We start from the raw sequence: 21,738 nt of genomic DNA on the forward strand, positions 1-21,738 counted from the left end.
TAAATGGCAAAATTCAACACTTTTCAAATTTTGTGGCACAATCGGCAAATTTAGAAATTGTGCACACTAAAATGGATATATTGGGGAACTGCCCAGAAAAAATGCATTAAATTACGGGAAGTTGCTTAGAAAAGTATGTATTTCAAGAAAGCATGCCTTGAAAGTACAGACATCAGCAAACCTGCATTTAAAAATTTTATAGCACTTATATCTTGGTGCACACTACTTTAAAAAGAAAAAAAAAGAATCACAGCCAAAATGTGAGGAAACATATTTAATGTTAGAAAAATGAGAACCGGAGCAGAATCACACACGACATATTGATCCACACCTACCAGCCAATAAAAGTTGTTAGAGGACCAGACTAGATGATACATTTATCTCATTTGGTACAGAGGTGCTCTCCCATGGGGTGAAAGATATCTGTTTGTCACAGCAAATTAGTTTCATAGCTATGTCATTTGCATTTCACATGCTTTGTTTTGAGACTGATCACTGGAAGCTAAACAAGGGGTTTAGTTGGAGAGTCTGGCTGCCAAAGCATAAGATGAGGTTCCTGGAGTCATAGTTTGAAAATGCAAACTTGCATCTCCTTAATGCAGGTTTTGCGGCCCTCTAGTGGGCAGAATGAACCCCGCAGAAAGCCGTGACTTTCCACAGGACATTTCTAAGCTTCTTTTCCATCTTGTCCCCTTTCTCTGTGTGCACGTGAAATGTTGCCCATTATATATCTATCTCAGTATCCAATACCTACACTAAGTAGTGCAACTGTCACAGTGACTTGTAGATGTGCCAAATGCCAACAATCGATTTCACCAGGACAGCTTTAAGCACCCAGGGTCATCAAGCTTTTTTAAAAGAAGGATGATCCAGCAAACTCCAGCTATTTCCCAGCCATCATCGCCAGCCACAGGACAACACCCGCCACTGCCAGCAGCATCTCTGGACCAGAATGATCTCCTGCTCGGTTGCAGAAGGACTTCTTGCAGCAGGCAGGGTACGAATCCTGCCTCATCAGCTTATAATAGATATCGGAATAGCTGGTGCACATCGACTCTGTGGCACAACCCTTCTGGATAGTTGTCGGCACGTCACGATCTGGAGAAGGAGAAAAACAGCCAGCGTTCATAACACTCTTTCAACGTCTTGCATTGCCTTTTGCAAACATTGCCTGGTTATTTAGTGCCCCGTGTGCCCGCCACTACAGTGGCATCCATGTGCCCGCCACCCCTGACATGGTGCTCTCTAGACAAGTGTGACCATGATGCCCATGAGCCCTCCACATTGGCTAGGCTGGCTAAGGCTGGTGGGAATTGTAGTGCACTACAGAATACATGTAAAGCAATAGTGGGCCGTGGATTGATTGAGAATGCCCTTTCCCAAAATGCAGGGGGTGCGGGGCCGTGTGAGTAGTCAAGCACCTTCCATCTGTTAAGGAGATAGGCTGATGGCTCTTATTTGTCAAGATGATGCCTACACACACAAACACATGCAGCAGAGTCTACACACTGCATCTCTGAATGAGTCTATGTTCTGGCTTTAGTTTGCCAATTCACTTCCAGTTCTAGCCATTATCTAAAAGGGTATTCCTATGTTGATATTTAGGGCCTAACGGGTACACCAAATAGTGACATCCAACAAAGGTGGCCCATTTCCCACCCACCCCTTTCAGACCAACTCTTCGAGGTACCGACTCTGACTCCCCTTTCCATCTGCTGTACTGCAAATCCCGTGGGGTGAAAGCCACCACTGTCTACTGTCAGTTTTTTACCTTTGCTTATGATGTGCACACACCGATCCATGATCCCGGTGCAGTTCAAAAGCTGCAGCCTCTCACGGTCACACTCCCCCTTCCCTGTCTCTCGACAGGTGTAGCACTTTAATCCGTTCGGTTGTCCAGGAGATATGTCTGTAAGAGGGAGGGAGGGAGGGAGGGAGGGAGGGAGGGAGGGAGAGAGAAAGAAAGAAAGAAAGAAAGAAAGAAAGAAAGAAAGAAAGAAAGAAAGAAAGAAAGAAAGAAAGAAAGAAAGAAAGAAAGAAAGAAAGAAAATTGTCACAAGAATCATTATTTCTATGAACTGTGGCTACAGAAACCACAAATCCCATAATCCTCACATGGCCAGAAAGCTTCTGGGAGTTGTAGTCCAAAAGCCATCTTCTACACACTTTGTGAAAGGCAGCAAATTGTTGACGTATAATAACTATAACAGTGCTCAGGGAGACCTTTCTGGACTTTATTTTTTTTTTTAAATCACCAACTTCACATTATCTTGCTTGGCCTCAGCTCCTGCACATCAAGGCCTTGGATTCTTGGTTTCTGTCTCTGTGTGAGTCAACTTCCCAAGGGCTGTGGGATGATGCAGTGATTGAAATCCAGAAGTTTGCCTAAGTTGAAAAACTTGGTGGAAGAGAAGATGATCCACCAAAATTACCACGTCTGTCCTCTCTCCCTCTGAAAATGCAGCTGTTACAGTCTAGAGCTCTCCGTCACCACCACCAAAACTTCTTGGGTGCGTGGCAGAACATTGGAGGTCCGAGACCTCTGTTCTAATTACCTGGGAAACTCCTGTTGTTACAGTTCCTCAGACCGCAGACGTTTTGCTCAACGTAGGCGAAATCTTTCCCGATCTGGTAAGCCACCAGAGTGTCCCTAAAGGAACTGTCTCCACATCCTTTTATAATGGGTTCTAGTTCTTCACCTGGAAAGAGCAATAGATAGATAGATAGATAGATAGATAGATAGATAGATAGATAGATAGATAGATAGATAGATAGATAGATAGATAGATAGACAGACAGACAGACAGACAGACAGACAGACAGACAGACAGACAGACAGACAGACAGACTAGTTTAATTAAAGGCACAGTTGTACTTGATTACTTTTTTGCTCTACAACTCCATTTTATTGAGAGAGCTTCAGCAACAAAATTGCCAAAAAAATTAGCTTTTTGAAAACAAGGAACAACTCTTCAGGAAATTTCCAAAAGTCAAAGTCTGCACGTTTTGTCCTATAGCTAGCTGAGTTCCCTCTTTTGAGCAACATTGGTGACAGTTTGACAATACCTGGGAGGAAGCGCTGGGAAATCTGTATACACCGATCGGCATTCCCACGGCACGGCTCTGACCAAGCGTTTTGGCCGCATTCTGCTTCGTTTCCAATACAGCTCTGGCACACCATGCCGTTTTCTGCTCCGGTGTGGCTGTCTGTTTGAAATGCCCATGTGGAAGAGGAGAAAGCAGCCATCAGGTTCCCTTCATTAGCCAAGCTGTGGTTTTGGATATAGTCACGGAACAATAGAATCATAGAATCATGCGGTTGGAAAGGGCCTCTACGGCCATCCAGTCCAATCCCCTGCTCAGTGCAGGAATCCAAGTCAAAGCAGATCCGACAGCTCAGATCTCTTGTCTGAGCTTCTCTTGAATGCCTCCAGCATTGGGGCACTCATCATCATCTCCCAAGGCCATAGGCTCTTTGGCTGCACTGCTCTTACAGGAAGCATTTGATTCGTGCAACCCTTTGGGCTGAAACGAAACAAAGCACCGAACTTTCTTCCTCGGAGCCCTTCATTTTCCTTGGGCAAAATGCCCACCTGCCCCCTTCCCACTGCCCCCATCATCTCTCTTTACATGTCACATCCGCCACCACCCTCTTCAGAGATAGCCAGCCTGGCTTCCCTATCAGGTGTGGTGCAACAGGAGCAGAGAGACCCATCACCACCGGTCGGTTTGTGGTTTGGTTTTCTGGTGAGTTTCTGGGGGTTTGTGGTTCGTCGCTAACCACGAACCATCACGAACCACCATTTTCCAGATTCGTACCCATCTCTACTCAAAATCAATTCAGACCCCATCAACAGGCACACGGCAACCAGCATCAGTCCTAGTAATCATCCGCTGCTACTCTGTTCTTACGTACGGTGATAATCCACAGGTTCGCAGAGGTCCGAAGAGCAGCAATACATTATCCGGTCCAGGTGTCCCTTATACCCTCCAGGGTAGCGGCGGCAATAGTTTGCAGTGGTGCAACCCCGTTTCACAGTCGTTCCGCTCACTGTGAAAGGGAGGAAGAAACAATGAAGGACGCCAGATGGCAGGGAAGACACTTGAAAAGGAGATCAGTCAAAATAGTAAAACACAAATAGTAAAACACAATTAAGTGAAAAGCACAATATAGAATCACTAAAAACACATTCCCCAAGGAAAATACAACAAACCCATTTCTCAACAAATCCCTTTTTTTCCCCTGTTGAATTTTTTTAAGTCTCTCTACTTGCCAGCAGAACAGAGCCAGGCTGGCCTCCCTTGATAAGAAATGGCACAACTTTGGAGCGGGCACTAAGAAGGCCCTGCTTAGACTTGGTACGGTCGGAATAAACAAATTCTCATATACAAACACCATGTATTGAGTTAGGTCTTTAATCCATCTTGCTAAGTGCTTTTTTGTTCTGATTATCATCAGGTCTCCGGGAGTTCAACAAGAGCTTCCCTCCCAGCTCTGCTATCTATGGTCCATTTAACTGGAGACTGAACTTCATACTTATATAAATTCCAGTGTGCATCTAAAGTCTTAAATAAGGACTGGGGCTTTTTAGCATTGCTGAGATGTAGATGGACATACAGACAGAGATAAAGATAGAGATAAAGACACATACCTTAGGCTATGGATTAAATAACAATGCTTACCACCAATAAAATCCTTAACTTCAAAGAAACAAGCATCTTGATATGAACTGCACGCTTCCACTTCGGTCTCATTGCAGTTTCCTTTCTTGCTCACACACTTTGCGCACCTCAAGCTATTGGCTGGGGAAAGACATAGGCGCACAATATCGGCTGACTTTCCATTTTGCCCCATTCTCCACATTTCTGCAGAGAATAAGCAGTATAGTAGTAGCAAAACCTCTAACAGAAAACTGGTAGAATTGCCCAATATCTAGGCCAGCAGAAAGATGTCCAAACCAACGTAACTATCTCAGATCTTGGTAAAGTCAGGTTTTTAAGACTGCAGCTCTCAGAGTCTGCCCTGGCCAAGCTGCCTGGGGATTCTGGGAACTGTAGTCCAAGCAAGTAACTTTACGTAGGCTCTGAATTGCCATGATACTCAGCCAGGGCTGGTGATTGTACCAAAATGTGGCCGGCCGGCCTGTGTAAATTAGGGCAGCACACTTCCTGCGAAGTGAACAAACATTTTGGATACGTTCTGCTTTGATAATTTCTCTCCCAATTATCACCATATGCCACCAAGTCAATCAGGAGTGGTTTTCCATTCCGTTCTTCTGGGGCCATCATGAGACTGTACAGCTTTTCCCAAAGCCATGCAGGCTGGCTCTTCTCCCAAGAAGGCACAGTGGGGAATCGAACTCCCAAACTCCCTAACTCACTGAGCAATCCAGCCATCTCTGATGCAGGGCCAATTGACTCTAATAGCTCTTGCAAGGAAGACGTTTGTGAAGGGTGAGCCTTTACAGTGTTTTGATCAGAACATTTACCATCTCCGGTTGCAGCAAGGTGGTCACATGACCTCTTTTAGGAGGGACAGTCCTCTAACCAAAGGATGTGTCTCCTTCCAGTCCAAGGCTAATCAAAAGCCAAAGAAACATAGGCTTGGAGACCAGCAACTTTGAAGCCATCCATCCAGAGTGACACACCATGACATTCAGCAGACACCTGCTCACTGTCTCCCCCACTTACTGGGTTGTCCTGGTAATTCTATGTACATTATAAATATGAAAGGAAATATGAATTTTCAACTCTAAATTAGGACACATAATTCTGTGCAAAATCAGCAACTCTTTTTGCCTTCCCTTCTTTTTTTGGCGATATCTAAACAGCCACTCTAACTGGGATGATTGCCCCCCTTCAACTCAGAACGAACAGAAAAGCCAAGCGGGATGGCAGATCATATCACTTTCCTTCCCAGACTAGGAGCTGGCCGGATCGCTCAGGGATTTAGATCTCTAGCTGCAGGGCCAGTGGTTGGGAGTTTGATGTGCCTGCCAGGAGGAGAGCCAACCTACGAAGCCTTGGGCAAGCTGCACAGTCCCAAGGCAAGCCCGGAAGGAGGAAACGGTCAACCACTTCTGAGTATTCTCTTTCCTGGAAAACCTTGGAAAGGGTCACCATAAGAATTGCCTTGACGGTGAATGATGATGATGATGATGATGATTTCCTAGTCCAGAGGTTTCAGTGCTTTGGCCCCCCCATCCCTTCATCTGCTACAACCCTCCAGACAAATCCACCTGCCACTCACCTGTGTGAAGACAAAAGAGGATGATCCCAAGATACACGTACGGCCTCATATCACACTCGAGGGGGATGAAGATAAGCCGAGAACCGGGGGGGGGGGAATCGCGTGCGGTGTCTCAGAGAGCAGCCAATTTCAGAGAAGTCTTTTTTCCTCCAGGAAATCTGTCTCCGGCTCAGAAGGAAGGCTGAAGACGCACCCACTACACCGCAGGACGTTCAAAACGTGAAAGCAAATGGCCTCTTGTCGGTTTGCCTCGACCTCTTAATTTTCTTCTTCCTCCTTGTAAGATGGCGTTGGGCCAATTTTTCCGCTTTCAAGGGACAGCTCAAGAACTGGCGGCAGTTTTAAGAGCCGTCCCTTTTGCTTTTTTTGATGAAATAAGAAGAGGGTGCCAAGGTTAACATGGATCTCATCCCCCACAGCTCGCCAGTTGGGTTTGCCTGCGCAGAAACTAATTTGTTTTCCGGGCAAAAATTCCTCAATAAAACCAACGGAAATGGGAGGCTCGTTTTACAGATGCTAACTGAGTAAAGGGTGGGGCTTTCTTTGCACAGCCATCCTGACCCGAGTGGCTGGCCGTCTGTTTCCACATCGCTTATTTCCTCCTCTCCACAACCGTCCTTGGCTCTTCTGTTCCCTCTGCCTGTCACACAAGACTTCTCCATAAATGCTGTTCTGTCCCTCCATCTCTTGCATCGATTGCATTGATCATGTTTCAAAGAAGACAACGTTGATTCTGCAATCAAGATGCAATCTTTCTGGAATTACCCGGCTGTTCAATGATACGCCATATTTATTTATAAGATTTATATACCGCCCATTTAGAACGTTACTCAGGGGACGTTTCACAACCATCGATGCAACAGAGCCGTTCCTGTAACACCACTTTATTAATGATGGCGAGAAAAATAAGATTACGCCATGGGAGGAAATGAGGAGGGGAGTACTACATAGTAACAAAGTGGTTAATTTTGCAACTCCCTCAACATGCACTTATATATCCACATGAAAGCTTCTTTCTCACTCCGTTTCAAGGTACTTCCCATATAGAATTACAAAAGCAAAGTCTTCTGGGCAAACAGCATTCAAGGTAAGAGACGACACTGCTTTCAAGAAGCATGATCAGGAGTCGCTGTCCGCAGTACAAGCACCAACAAAATATGACACAGTCTCCCCCCCATCCCTTGGTTTGTCCCACAACTCAGACTGGGAGGCAGTATTCCCATCCCAGATAAATTTTTCACCCCTTCTTTGTAGCTTGCGTCTAGCTATACTAGGACTATGGCCGTAGTTAGCAAATGGCAGCCTGCAAGGCAAAATCAAGACCAAAAGCAACCGTAAATGCCAATCAGCTGGCCCACTCACGCCGCTCTTGATATTACAACAGCCTGGTCTACCTCTCTAAGCCAGGGCGAGCAATTTTCAGAAGTCCAGGGTCTAACCTCAGATCTTGGAAGGCCATCACCTTCACCCAGAAAGAGGATGAAATTGCCCCCCACTGCTCCCCAGAAAGTGTGTGTGTGTGTGTGTGTGTGTGTGTATATGTGTGTGTGTGTGTGTGTTTGTGTGTGTGTGTGTGTGTATGTATTTATATATATGTATGTATATGTATATATATGTGCATATACATATATATACATATATATATGTATATGTATATGTATATATATATGTATATATATGTGTGTGTGTGTATGCGTGTGTATATACATATACATATACATATATATACACACACATATATACAGTGGTGCCTTGCATAACGAGCGCACCGTTTAATGACGAATCCGCATAGTGATTCGTTTTTTGCGATCGCATTGCGATGTTTAGATAGCAATGTTTCCGGATAACGACAATTTATCCGGAACGGATTATTGTCGCTATCCGGGGCACCACTATATGCTGTCAATTCAATTCCTAGCATTTTTTATACAATACTCAGGTGGTCTACCCTTCCCTTCCTCTAGGGGGAGCCTTGGGACCATGTAGCTTGCCCAAGGTCACCCATGCTGGCTCGTCTGGTGGGAGGTACAGTGGGGGAATGGAACTCCTGACCACTCACCCTGCAGTCAGATGTTCCAACCCCGTGAGCTCTCATGCCAATGTCTATAAGCAAGAAATAAATGCACAACTAAACTAACTGAACATATGTATCTATCGAATTTCACAAACAATGTCAGGCTTGTGGCAGAGCAGAATCCAGCTTCCGAAACGTGATTTGTAAACAAATTACAAACCAAACACTGTAAAATCCAAACATGGAAAATGTAACATTGTGTTATAGTTTACCGTTGTAACAGCTGTGATGCAATACATAGTTAACAGTGACGGCAAAAAACTGAGAAAGAACCATTCATATAAAGGGATTCTCATGCTACTTTCAAATGATGGTGTCACCTGCTCCCACACACCAAGGACAAGTTCACATCCATGTCAGTTTAGGTACAACCTGGACTCCCTCAGCAGAAACATCTGGGATGAAGTTAAAGGAGAAAAACCTTAGGGAGAGTCTCCAAATGGCCTACAGCCGCCATCTTGTTCTAGCCACCTCAGACCTCACTGTCAAAGGCCTTCAGGAGAACCTTTTGGGAATCAGCAGCAAGATCTTCTAAGCACTGACTCAACATAGAATAGGTGGTGTGGAAGGAAAGGCCCCCTGCAGCCAAGGCTCCATAAATCGGGATCCGGTGGATGAAAAAATTGGCCACTACAAGGCCTGTTCCAGTGGCCTTCCCCAACAATCCAATCACCACGTCCTTGTTGATGCTCCGGCCTAGGGTACTGTGTACCTCTGCCCTCAGGACCTCCAACGGCTTCCCTGAACGCTCTGCTAGCCGGGTTAGGGAGGCGGCGTCGAGGCCAAAATCTTGCCGGTAAGTGGACAGCTTCCTTAGCAAAATGGAGACATCGCAGGTGAAGGCCAAGCCTGGCAGTGGGACAGCCGCCACCAAGCTGGAGATCAACGCCACCTTCCAAACCTCCTGGTGAAGGAGTTGCCTCTTCTTCTCTATGATGGCCGAGGAGACATTGGGCAAGGACAAGAGGAAAGCGTGGCGTTTATGGCTGGGCAATTCCTGCTCCAAAGTTTCCTCAAAGGCTTGGAAGTCATACTTGTTGATCTCGAAGCTGCTGAGAAGAAAGACCTTCGAGTTGGCCAGCCCAGCCTTGGCAAACTTCTCTTGGCAGTCGCTCCGGATTTCGTTCAGAACCTCTTCTTCAGTCGGCGGGTTCTTCCTCCTTCGCACGGCGTCCATGTCGTTGTCTATTTTGGTGCGCACAAAGTAGAACTGCTTCCCCTGCGCGACAATGGCCTGAGCTAAGCAGACATGGTTCTCCTTAAATCTCTCGGAGGCCAGGATGATGAAGAAATCATAGCGAGAAAACTCCACTCTTTCCAGGTAACGATCGGCCTGGAAGTTGGGGGTACCAACCCCAGGGAGATCCCACAAGGTAACATTGGGATGGCTGGGGTAAGGATAAGGTGTGGGCTCGGCTGTGGTTTCTGTCACACCTGTTGCAGCGGCGCCTTCGTCCTCATCATTTATGCCCCTTAAAACATTGACAAAAGTTGATTTCCCAGCTCCTGATTCCCCAGTGATGGCAATATTAAGCTGGGCGTTCCAGATCGTCTCAAGGCTGCACTGAATGCGTGTCACCACCTCAGAAAGACCCCCCAATTCATAGGCCTCCTGGATTTCCGCAATCTCTCGTTCACTGATCACCTCAAAATCCAAGCGGGTGGGCTTCAGAACCCTGAGGAGATAAGAGGGTTGAAAGGAGATCAGAGGTGTGGAGTGGAGACTAGGATTAATACAGTGGTACCTCGCTTAACGACAATAATCCGTTCCAGGAAAATCGCCGTTAAGTGAAAACATCATAAAGCGAAATTAAAAACCCCATTGAAACGCACTGAAAACCGTTCAATGCGTTCCAATGGACTAAAAACTCACAGTCCAGTGAAGATCTTCCATACGGCGGTCATTTTTGCTGCCTATATAGCGCGGAATCTGTCCCTAAACACAGCAGGGAGCCATTTAAAGCACCCGGCGGCCATTTTGAAAACCCAACGATCAGCTGTTTTTGATCGTTGTAAAGCGAAAATCAGTTCCTGAAGCAGGGAACCGATCATCGCTAAGGGAAATTCCCCCATTTAGGCCATCGTTTTGCAATCGCAATTGCAATCGCAAAAAATCGTTGTAAAGCGGATTCGTCGTAATGCAGGGCAATCGTAAAGCAGGGCACGACTGTATATCAGATGACGTCCCTGATTATGGCGTAAATCAGAGTTGGGGAGCATCTGGGCCTGCAGATATTTTGAACTTCAGTTCCCAGAAACCTCTACCCACATGAAAGGAAATTCTGGGATCTACCGTCTCAAATATCTTAAGGATAAAATCTGGTGAAGAAAGACAAATTACTAATGTGAGAGACCTGCATAAACAGACATGATCTCCAAAGGCATCTAAAACTATATAAAGGTTTTTGCATGAGATACCTAAACACTCTAGGACTATGTGGGGCGAGGTGATTTCTGTAGGACGGAGGCCACCACTGAGAAGGTCCCACAGATCAAATGCAACTGGCCTAACCAAACAGAAAACAAGACTGAACCGATTCAGCAAAAACTGCTGCTCCTAAGACACCAGCTTCTCCAGAGGTGAAAATAGTTTAAGCCTCTACCACGGCATGCATGCAAAAAAACTTCAATTCCACATGACCTCTGATCGTGAAAGCGGCTGGAAGGGATTATTCGCTCCAATGCTGTTTTCCTATGGAAAACATTTATCTATCTCAGATGGAGGAGAAGCCTTGGAGATCATACCTCCTGACCTGAACAAGGCTTAGCAAGTTTAGCCCAACTAGATAGATAGATAAACAGACAGACAAGCTTTGTCTTGCATGCATCCACCCCGACCTCATTTAAAGGAGGGCCTCTGAGCAAGCTTCTTGAATAATAAGGAGGCTTTACTAACCTCTCGTACATGCAAACGTCCCTCAGCAAGGCTTCTCGCAGTAGAGGGCAATCCAGGGCATAAGGCTCAAAGGCAGAGATGAGGAACACAAAGGGCTGGCCGAGCTGGTGGGCTCCCAACGACTCGGCGCAGACCCCCCGCAGAGCGTTGATGACCTCGGCTCGTTCGTAGCGCTCCCCCATCAGGCGCTTGACGGTGTGCAGCTCCAGGTCAGCCTTGGTGCGGGCAAAGTAGACCTTCTTGCTAGCCGCCAGGGCCGCCTTGACCACATGGGCGTGACTCTCGCCAAATTTGCCGTCGGCCACCACCACAAGGACGTCCGCCTCTCCCAGCCACCGGTCGGCTTGGCCTTCGTCGTCCAGCGCCACCTCCCAAAACAGCAAATTGGGGTGGGAGGGGTCAGGGTACATCACCGGGGCCCCAGATTTGGGTGGGGCCTCCAATGGGGCACATCCGACATCACCTTCTATCATCCCACGTATGCTGTTGAGCAGGGCCGATTTGCCCGATCCCGTTTGGCCCACAAGAGCCACAGAGACGTCTCCTTGTTCAGGAGATCCAGCTGGAGAAATCTGCGGGATCTTTAGAGACATTTTGGATGCACACGCAAAAAAACCAGCTTCTTCCCCCAGAAGATTCTGTAGCAATATAAGAAAATGGAAGAGAGAATCCAGAAAGAAAATCGTTACCTAGAGGCTTATATTAAGGACTTCAGAAACAGTCATATAGATCTTAAACTAACTTCCAAATACAAATCATCATCTTTATCATCTGCCATCAAGTCAATTTTGGCTAACGGAGATCCTTCTTCAGCGCTTTCTAGGTAGCGAGTTCTCAGAAGTGGTTTACTACAGTGGTGCCTCGCTTAACGAGCACACCATTTAATGCCAAATCTGCATAGTGGCGTGTTTTTTGCGATCACTAATGCGATCACATTGCGATGTTTAGATAGGCCAAAAATTGCATTGCAATGATCGGTAAGCATTTCGCTTACCGATCTTCGCATTGCGATGTTCTAAAAACAGCTGATCGACGGTTCCAAAATGGCCGCCGGAAGAATAAAATGGCCGGCTGCTCCGCTTTCGTGCCCTGCCCTCGCTTACCGAGGCGGCGAAAATAGCGGCCGGATGGGGAATCTTCGCTTACTGGTGAGTTTTCGTTCCTATGGGGTTTTCAGTTCCGTTTAGCGATGTTTCCGGATAGCGACGTTAATCCTGGAACGGATTAACATCGCTATGCGGGGCACCACTGTATTTCTTTCTTCTGGGGCTATTTTGGAGACTGTGCAGCCTGCCCCAGGCTACATAGGCTGGCTCTACTCACTGGAGGCTCAGTGGGGAATCAAACTCCCAACCTAAACGACGGATCTATCCAGCCAGCTAGCTCCAAATACACATCAAGAACAGAATGAACCTGCCAGCGGTTCCCTTCAACCTCAAGTCAAGAGTTTAATCCGCTCACATAAGCATCCTTCCTAGCAACAAGAAGGTCAGTTTCACCTGTCAATTACCCTCTGAGAGGTTGAAGCAATGGTGAGAATCCTACTGGTGATTTACCCATTAAGTGATTCGATTAATAATGTTAGACTGTTGCTGTTTATAAATCAGGTGCTGGTTTGTGTGCCTCATGTGCATTATTGTGTGTACGTCCAGGTACGCAACCAGCCCTTTGCTAACCAGCAGCAATTTGCAGCCAAGATTTCCGCGACTTCCCTTACACAAGTGTAAACCAGCAGCTGGATTCCAGCCCATGAATCCAAGCAGCAACCCATTTTTTTAATTTATTTTTCTTTCTTTAAATGTATACCCCACTCATTTAGCAAACATACAACTACAGTACTGGGCAGCTCATGAAATATTATTGAAATCATATAAAATATATAAAACGTATTAAAAGAACCCCCCCCAATAAAAGATGGCAGATGGTTGAAGCCTGATCTGTCCTCTTTTAAAATCATAGTCTTGCTGGGGGGGGGGGGGGAGAATCCTTTTTAAAGCCATGCACAGCAAGGTAGCAATACAGACCAGTCATCACCATCATCACAATCCTAGAGCTGCAGAGATGAAAAAAATTTGAGGGATCTTTTGACGGGGAGAGGGAGGGATCGCTGGTCCTGAAAAGCAGTCTCCAATTTTGACAACGTGGAGAGGCAGCTCCGGAGAGAGATGGGTAGATCTGATCGGATCCCATGAGCGATCAGCAAAAAAAAAAGGGAGCTACCAGACCCAGATCTCTCTCGACCCCCTGTCCTTACCCAGCACAACGGTGCGATCCTGAGCCCCGGGACTGGTTTCTTCTTCTTCTTCTTGCGCACGATCCTCCTCTCCCTTTTTTGCGCAATACTGCAGCTGCGCCCTGTTCTGTTTACACCGCGCCGGATCCCTGATCCTTCTCGGGAGCCTTTCCGGCTCCACCACCACCCAAGGGAATCCAGAGGAAGAGGAGGAGCCCGAGTTTACACGGCCAGCCTTCCTCTCCCCTCCCGGCTCCGGTTTCGTTTCCCCGCAGCAATTCTGCTCCAGCCCGCATCGCCTCCTCTGCGCGCGCGGGCCCAGGGGGAAAAAAAGCGAGCAAGTTGCGCGCCGCGGACCGCGGGTAGGTTGCCAGCTGCGCCCCACAAACCTAGGATAGGAGGAGGGTGGTTCACGATCGGTGGGTGGCCCCGATTCCTGGGGGGGGGCGGGGTTGGGAGAAAAAGGGCTGGGGGCGAAGAAGGGCCACAGGAGATGATGATGAGTTCCGCAATAGGGATCCCTCCTCCCCCCCCTTTTTTGTGCCAACTAACGTTTGAAACCGGGGGGTGAATAATGGAAAAGCATGGAAAGAAGAAGAAAAAGCAGAGCCTGTAGGGAGATTATAAAATACAAAGGTAGCGTTTGCTCCTGAGTAAAATCCTCCAAAACAGCTGCTCTCGGATCAGCCACACACGCGCGCACATAATAATGCGAAAGACGGAGTAAGCTTTCGGGTTCAGCAGAATTCTTCATCAGGGAAAGTACAGGGAGGAGGAGAGACTGGGCGGGGATTGTTGTTGTTACGGTTGCTGCTGTTTTCGTCGTCACTCCGCCTTTGCAAAAGAAGGCGCTCTGGATTTAGCCGAAAGACCTCATTGCATCCAGGGGACGTGATCCTGTTTGATGCCATAAGATGTGTGCCCTGGACTCTGGTCTCAAAATGGAGGTGGGAGCCTTCGTTGAATGAATTGCTGCTGGGTGCTGCACGCGTCCAGTTGCATGCAAGATTTGGGAAGCCAAAATTTAAAAAAAGCAACGTCTTGATTCCCAAAGTTGGCAACCTAAAAGTCCAGCAGTTCCCCAGATTTGTCTTCAACCCTAAGCAGAGCTTATCAACCTGTAGATTTCTGCATAATTTTGATACAAAAAGGTATCCCCCCCCCCCCCCGCTTGACAGGAGTTTAACTTGATCATCTATAGGGGCCCTTCTGGCTCTGCAATGATGATGATGATCTTATTCTGGATCAGTATGGTGTGGGAGGTGGTGGTGGTAGCTATTTGTTTTTGGAAAAAGGAGGAATGCTGGGGGGGGAATAGTGTTTTCATTTTGAAATTGGGATCCCTGGGCTTTTCCATTAAGAAAGGGAGCGGACTTTAGAGGCTTAGAGGCCGTTAGACAAAACTACTGCATTCCTTTTTCGGTAGTCTAGTTTCTTTTTTTTCAAAAGCTGGACTCTTAAAATTCACCTGCAAATGCTGCCTTCTCCGGATGCCCAGCTCGTTTTCCTTCTGCTTCCTTGCCTGCAAGAAAGGCTTTTAATTAAGGGGACACAACCTAACGAAACTGTGCTATTGCAATGTTTATAAATCCCCTTTCTGTTAAATGGGTCCATGATATTAAGCAACGTGTTGCAAGGGTGGTGGTGGGGTTATTTCCACGCCTTTATCTGCTTACATGGCTGGACACTTCAATTCCCCACTATGTCACAGGAGAAAAGCTAGCCTATATAGCCTTGGGCAAGCTGTGCAGTAATTATTATTACAGTGGTGCCTCGCTTAACAATTACCTTGGTAAATGACGAAACCGCTTGACGAAGAAGTTTTTGGGATCGCAAAACCATGTTTAGATAGGGAAATTTCGCTTGACAGTGATCAGTTCCCTGCTTCGGGAACCGATTTTTCGCTAGACGACAATTTTTAAACAGCTGATTGGTGTCTCTAAAATGGCTCCCCGCTGTGTTTTAGGACGGATTCCTCGCTTTACAGCCCTATGGAGGATCTTCGTTGGATGCTGAGGTATTTAGCCCATTGGAATGCATTGAACTGGTTTCAGTGCATTTCAATGGCCTTTTTTGTTTTGCTTGACGAGGATTTCGCTTAACAGCAATTTCAACGGAACGAATTATCCTCGTCAAGCGAGGCACCACTGTACTGCAAACACGGAAACAAAACGACCCACTGCATACTAGTCAAGTATGACCACCACAGCTTTGGGACTTCAGTTCCCAGAACACCCCGATCCGCATAGACAGTGGCCACGGTGGCTGGTATACGCTGGAGTCCAAAGAAGAGTTAGAGAGGGGGGAGAGAGCCGCCACCTGTCCTTCAATCCATATTGAGCACCTGCCCCAGGTAGATGCTTCTCCATCCGTTCTCTTTCTAGGTTCCACCATGGCCGATAACACATACCTGGATGAGCTGCAGCTTCAAAACCTGAAGGCCCAGTACGAGGCTCAAAATGCTAGCGCAGTCGCCTCCAAAATCCAAGAGATGGTGGATTGTGTGAATGCGCTTAAGATCCAGGTCGGGTTCCTGGGAGAGCGAGGCACCGGCGTGACCACATTGGTCCAGGCTATCGTGAAGAAGCCCCGGGCAGTGTCGGATCCATGGGCTTATTTCCGGGAAGCTCCTCAACCCACAAAGCAGGCGGTTGTTCACATCCATCCCGCATACCCCAACCTAACCCTGCACGACTTACCTGGCTTTGGAGGGTCCGAGAAGCCAGCCACTTACCTCAAAGGCTTGGGGGACTTGAGTAAGTACGGCTGCTTCGTGGTCGTGGTAGGATGTGAAGGCTTGAGGGACACCCACCTCCAGGTCCTCAAGGCCATCAAGCAGACGGGGAGACCCTTCCTCTTGGCCCGCACCAAGATTGACTTGGACCTGCACACGGCTAAGAGACGGCTCCGCACCAGATTCAACCCTGCCGAGCAGCTGGGGCTGGTCCGGAAGGGGCTGGCGGACACGTTGGCCAAGGACAAAACGGATCCCAAGAAGCTTTTCCTGGTCTCCGGGCTGGAGCTGGAGAGATACGAGTTTGCTCGTTTTGAAGACAGCCTGGAAGGAGAGGTGCTTACGCTGAAGAGGTGAGTAAGGAAATTGGGGGAGGGCCAACTCTGACCTATCAAGACTTCTGGATCTTTGCCTCTGTGTTGGAAAGGAATCCCATGTGAATACCGCTGTGTCACACAGAGAGACTGCCATACCCAAGGTGCGCATTCAGTGTTGTCGGATTGTGGCTCCCAGCTTTCCTGACCACTGGCTAGAAGGTGTATGGATGGTGGGAGCTGCAGTCTGGAAAACACCCAGAGCGCTGCCTTGACCTGATGAATAATGGAAGGCTCTTGTGAATCTAAAACACACAGGAGGCGTCCTGTTTCAGTTCTGTAGGAATTGCTGCTATAGCATTTCACCCCATCTCAGAGGCTTATGAGTCTGGCCTATTTGCGCATGGAGTCTCCTTGGATCTTTCCATTACAGTTGTGCCCCGCTTTACAATTGCCCCACATTACGACGAAACCGCATTACAATGACATTTTTGCGATCGCAAAACGATGGGCTGAATAGGGGTTTTTCGCTTTGCGATGATCGGTTCCCTGCTTCGGGAACAGATTCTTCGCAAAACGACGATTTTCGGACAGCTGATCGGCGGTTTCAAAGTGGCCACCGGGTAAATAAAATGGCTCCCCGCTGTTTTCTGGGATGGATTCTTCACTGCACAGGCACCGAAAATGGCCACCCTATGGAGGATCTTCGCTGGACGGTGAGTTTCCAGCCCATTGGAACGCATTGAATGGGTTTCAATGCGTTTCAATGGGATTTTTATTTTCACATTACGACGTTTTCGTTCTACAGTGATTTTGCTGAAACAAATTAACGTCGTAATGCGAGGTACCACTGTATATCGCTGTTCATTCAGGTATTCAGGCACAGCCCGGGGCCAAATTTCGACCTACTGCTGTAACAGGGGAGAGCAGCGGTTCCCAACCTTGCCCACCCCCACGTGGAATATTTGAGACTGGCCAATAGTTGTCCAGTAAACTGGAATCTAGGGAGGGCTTTTCAATAATGGTCATTCTTTCTAGGAATCATGACGGGAACCTGGATGACTTGACATCTGTGAGTGAGAAGAAGATCAAGGAGTTGTACAAGATTTGTGAGTCCAGAAGCTTGTCGGAAATCCCATCCGTGATCCATTCCGTGTTGGAGAACCCCACGGAAATCCGGCTCAACGTAGCTGTGATTGGTGAAGCTGGCTCGGGGAGATTCTCGCTCATCAACGCCCTGAGAGGGCTGGGCTCCAAGGAGGAAGATGCAGCTCCCACTGGGTTGACTCAGACAACCAAGGAAGCTATGGCCTACCAGCTGTCAACTGTTCCCTGCTTGTATCTTTGGGACCTGCCAGGAGTGGGGGTGACAGAAGAGGATGTGAGCCGCATGGATCTCAGCCGTTATGATTTCTTTCTGCTGGTGGCCTCAGAGCGCTATAAGCATGTCCACAGTTGCCTAGCCAGAGCCATCAATTCAACAGGAAAGCAGATGTTCTTCGTGAGAAACAAAATTGATGTTGACGTGGAGGCTCGGCCTGGAAGCCAATCATTTACCAAAGACGAGCAGCAGGAGCGGGTGCGGAAGAGCTGCATGGAAGCTCTGAAGAAGGACGGGGTAGACGCCCCGCAGGTCTTTCTGGTCTCCTGCCACATGCGCGACACCTATGATCTCGCCAGCCTCCAGGAGGCCCTCAAGAACAGCGCTCCGGATTTGAAGAGGAAAGCGCTGAAGAGAGCCATCCCAACCGTTATCTCCAGACTGGTGAGGCGGAAAGCCAAAATGCTGATGAAAGATGCGTGGGGGAAGGCCTTGCAGATTTGCCTCTCCTTTGCGGAGAATCCTCGTCCGGATGAAGCTGAGAACGTGGCGGTCACCATCGGCATCTTCTGCGTAGACCTTGGCCTGGACGAAGCGTCCTTGGAGCGCACCGCACAGGTCGTGGACAAGGCCATCCCACTGCTTCGGGCAGAAATCCGAAGCGTCTTCACCAAGCCACTGAATTCGGAGTATGTGTACAGCCTCATCACCAAGCCGGTCTCACTAATCACCTGGGTGCAGGGCTACGTGCCCTATTGGGGAAGGAATGTCAACATGGAGCCTAAGATCTCCTTTGAGTCCATTTATGGGTTGTTGAAGCAAGTTGTGGTGGAACTGTCAGATGATGCAGAAAGGGTGCTGCTGAGGGCGTACATGGAGGACTAAAGAACATTGATGTGGAGGGTGCTATAATAGCAACAGCCCCAATCCAGAAGAGGATGAGTTGTCAAAGGACAAGATGGGGCAAGGATTCTTGAGTACATGTGGGGATTTTGTAGTCTAAAGTTCCATCTTGTGGCTATTAAGGGATACATCACTGGTGTTTAACATAATCAAGCTATTGTAGTACAATCATGCATTCTCCTGTGATTCTCCTTATAATCATCCCATTGTTATGTGATTCTCGTTGTGCGCAGGCGTGGAATGCCTTAAGACTGATAACCACACGACGCCTCTATGGCCAAATTCTTATCTTATGCTAATTTTGCTTGTTTTGCGTGCTTAATAAAAACGTCCGGGGTGAAGAAGGTAGCTATATTCATCTTCTTCTTCTTCTCTACCGGTACCTGAATACTAACAAGATAAAGTCTGCAGTGTCTTTTTTATCAGAGATCTCTCCCTGGTTTTCATGCAACTGCTGCTTGGCTGGCTTCCAAGCAGGGTTCCCTGGGGATTTACCCACATTTGGTGCCCCGTGTGAGGCAAGAAGCACGGGACAAGCTGAGCAACGCAACAGCGCGACAATTCACACTGCCCTCGCCCGGCAAGGGTTTCAGACGTCACACATCCGCAAGGATCCCGGGTGAGTGTTGAATTTGTCAAGTTAGACACCTAGCCTCCTGGCAACATGGGGAGCTTTGTATCTAATCTTCAGGAAGTACAGGACCTCCACTTCTTATTAAAAAGGAATGGTCACACGACCACACGCACAGAAGTGGAAGATTTAGTTCATACTATTCGGGATGTATGTCCCTGGATCCCCGAAGAAGGGACACTGGACCTCAAGGAATGGTCTAAAATAGGCAGCTGTTTACAGGGACATCCAAGAGTTACAGCAAAAGTGCTTTCTACATGCTGCAAAGTGCGTACCAGCCTTCAAGGCTTGGCACCACCACGGAACATTCTTTTCGACCAAGAATTTGAAAATAATCTGTTCAAACAACTCCCTCAAATTCTGCCTCCCCTTCCTCTCACACCAGCCCCCTCGGTTCCACTGCTGGACTCTCTGTCTCATTCTGCCCAGCCAACCGAGCCTCAGCCTGGGAACACCTCAGCATTGTCTCCCAGTCCTGCCGTTCATCAGGCAACTGAGAACAAAATTTCTAACTGTCCTTTAATGGATACAATGGGTGCTGCTTTAGAAACTGCTTATCCTGGCGTTCAGGGAACACAAGCACAGGCACAGGGAGATGCCGCGGCAGTTTCTCATAGTTCTGAACTGCTCCCATATCAAGGCGTCCGCGAACTGCAACTCAGTCTCAAGGACAAACAGACACAGACTCTCCCGGAATCCTCATCCGCCCAACAGCCGGCCCCTAGTGACTGGAGTAGGGGTCTCCTTCCACCAGCAGAAGGACTCATTTGCCTTCAAGGATGGCAAGATTTAGCAACTAAGCAAGCAGAAATTAATGCTGTTGGTTCTGTACGTCAGCCAATTAAGCTATTGTAGTACAATCATGCATTCTCCTGTGATTCTCCTTATAATCATCCCATTGTTATGTGATTCTCGTTGTGCGCAGGCGTGGAATGCCTTAAGACTGATAACCACACGACGCCTCTATGGCCAAATTCTTATCTTATGCTAATTTTGCTTGTTTTGCGTGCTTAATAAAAACGTCCGGGGTGAAGAAGGTAGCTATATTCATCTTCTTCTTCTTCTCTACCGGTACCTGAATACTAACAAGATAAAGTCTGCAGTGTCTTTTTTATCAGAGATCTCTCCCTGGTTTTCATGCAACTGCTGCTTGGCTGGCTTCCAAGCAGGGTTCCCTGGGGATTTACCCACAAGTACAATTCCATGCCATGGTGTTCAAATAGATGTTTGGTGGTGGAGATCCATCACTGTTGTTCTTTGCTCTTGGAAGGGTAGATGATGATGCAACCACAACCTTTTATCCCAAGAACTGTGAGAGTAGAGAACTTGGATGCAGAACAGAGATCCTGACCTCACTGAGAACCCGATGGTTGCAGCTATGCCACCAGCGTTCTGTATCAGAGGGAGGCACATGGCAGGTGTGGATGGACCACACTGTTGTGTGTTCTTCACTGCTGTATAAAATCAATGACAAGCACTCAGCTGCAGATGTGAATGTTGCTTCTTGATATCAGAGATGGGCATGAGCCACTGATTCGGTGGTTTGCGCCTGCTTGTGTTTTTTTGGGGGGGGCAAACAGGTGGTGTGGTGCTTCCCAGCCAACCACCTCCTCCAGCTGCCAGAGGCAGAATCCCAGTTTCCTTGCCTCGCCTCCTCGGGGCACTGTCTCTGAGTAGACGCCCATCAGAGGAGGTGGTGCTGGGAAGCACCGGTTGCTTGTTCAGCCAAAAGAATGAATCAGTGGTTTATATACCATGGGCAATGTCCTTTTTTCCTTGCTTTTTCACCCAGAAAGAATGAAGAGTTAGGCATGCAAAGCCTAGCTAAGATGGTCCAGGAAATACATTAAGGTTACTGTCCCGTTTACTAGACAAGAGATGCAGACCTAGAACTCCTGCCCCATGTTTGCCTGACCTCAAAGAAGGCATGCTTAAAATGGGCAGCCTTTGTTTGCCTCTTGCTCTTGATAACGGCCACTGTGCAACAATGAAAAATATCCAGTACACACAATTTTTTTTGGATTTGTGTAGGTTATGATTTTGTGTTGTGATAAAAAAAAAACACCATGGTGATTGGAACAGAGGCAGATTCTCCAGCTGTCTGCACTGTTGAAAGTACAGGCATAAGAACGAAGAGGCCTGCTGGATCAGGCCAAAGGCCCATCTAGTCCAGCTTCCTGTATCTCACGGGGGGCCCACCAGATGCCTTTGGGGAGCACACGAGACCACTAGATCCCTGTTTCCTGGTACCCCTCCCCTGCATCTGCAGGTCCCTTCCTTCTAAGCCTGGAGATTGTACTTGTACAATCATGACTTGTAACCTGCGATGGATCTTTCCTCCAGTCCCCTCCAATGTGGAGAAACACTGGACATTGTAACCAG

At 47.8% G+C, this 21,738-nt stretch overlaps 3 protein-coding genes across 4 annotated transcripts; 1 reads left to right on the plus strand and 2 right to left on the minus strand.

Moving 5' to 3' along the window:
* Positions 1-259: 259 nt before the first annotated feature.
* Positions 260-6,971, minus strand: LOC110090698 (urokinase plasminogen activator surface receptor). 2 transcript variants are annotated; one of them, XM_020814452.3, is made up of 7 exons: positions 6,251-6,971; positions 4,684-4,803; positions 3,917-4,051; positions 3,067-3,207; positions 2,556-2,699; positions 1,772-1,909; positions 260-1,098 (listed from the first exon to the last, which is right to left on the minus strand). In XM_020814452.3, exons 1-7 carry the CDS (start codon positions 6,297-6,299, stop codon positions 884-886), a joined length of 942 nt encoding a protein of 313 aa, XP_020670111.3. In that variant the 5' UTR covers positions 6,300-6,971; the 3' UTR covers positions 260-883. The 2 variants fall into 2 exon arrangements, with proteins under 2 accessions (XP_020670111.3, XP_072836272.2); XM_072980171.2 differs by lacking the exon at positions 6,251-6,971 and having other exon boundaries at positions 4,684-5,848.
* A 147-nt stretch (positions 6,972-7,118) lies between these two features.
* On the minus strand, positions 7,119-13,608 carry LOC110090689 (interferon-inducible GTPase 5). Its single transcript, XM_020814440.3, has 3 exons — positions 13,475-13,608; positions 11,221-11,858; positions 7,119-10,000 (listed from the first exon to the last, which is right to left on the minus strand). Exons 2-3 carry the CDS (start codon positions 11,811-11,813, stop codon positions 8,797-8,799), a joined length of 1,797 nt encoding a protein of 598 aa, XP_020670099.3. The 5' UTR covers positions 11,814-11,858; positions 13,475-13,608; the 3' UTR covers positions 7,119-8,796.
* Positions 13,609-13,643: 35 nt separating this feature from the next.
* LOC110090688 (interferon-inducible GTPase 1) lies at positions 13,644-18,804 on the plus strand. The gene is made up of 3 exons (XM_020814439.3): positions 13,644-13,815; positions 15,838-16,540; positions 17,540-18,804. The coding sequence occupies exons 2-3, from the start codon at positions 15,846-15,848 to the stop codon at positions 18,705-18,707; spliced, it is 1,863 nt and encodes a 620-aa protein (XP_020670098.3). The 5' UTR covers positions 13,644-13,815; positions 15,838-15,845; the 3' UTR covers positions 18,708-18,804.
* Positions 18,805-21,738: the final 2,934 nt, after the last annotated feature.

Source organism: Pogona vitticeps, chromosome 9 (assembly GCF_051106095.1).
Source record: "Pogona vitticeps strain Pit_001003342236 chromosome 9, PviZW2.1, whole genome shotgun sequence".
In the NCBI taxonomy this organism is placed as follows: Eukaryota; Metazoa; Chordata; class Lepidosauria; order Squamata; family Agamidae; genus Pogona; species Pogona vitticeps.

Excerpts from the sequence above, each read along its gene's own strand:
- LOC110090698 (XM_072980171.2), bottom strand. The coding sequence starts at position 4,864 with ATGTGGAGAATGGGGCAAAATGGAAAGTCAGCCGATATTGTGCGCCTA. Across the intron at positions 4,052-4,683 it reads AGTTAAGGATTTTATTGGTG|TGAGCGGAACGACTGTGAAA; the intron begins GTAAGCATTGTT and ends TCCCTTTCACAG. Across the intron at positions 1,099-1,771 it reads TGTGCACATCATAAGCAAAG|ATCGTGACGTGCCGACAACT; the intron begins GTAAAAAACTGA and ends CTCCTTCTCCAG.
- LOC110090689 (XM_020814440.3), bottom strand. The coding sequence starts at position 11,813 with ATGTCTCTAAAGATCCCGCAGATTTCTCCAGCTGGATCTCCTGAACAA. Across the intron at positions 10,001-11,220 it reads GACGTTTGCATGTACGAGAG|GGTTCTGAAGCCCACCCGCT; the intron begins GTTAGTAAAGCC and ends TTATCTCCTCAG.
- LOC110090688 (XM_020814439.3), top strand. The coding sequence starts at position 15,846 with ATGGCCGATAACACATACCTGGATGAGCTGCAGCTTCAAAACCTGAAG. Across the intron at positions 16,541-17,539 it reads GAGGTGCTTACGCTGAAGAG|GAATCATGACGGGAACCTGG; the intron begins GTGAGTAAGGAA and ends CATTCTTTCTAG.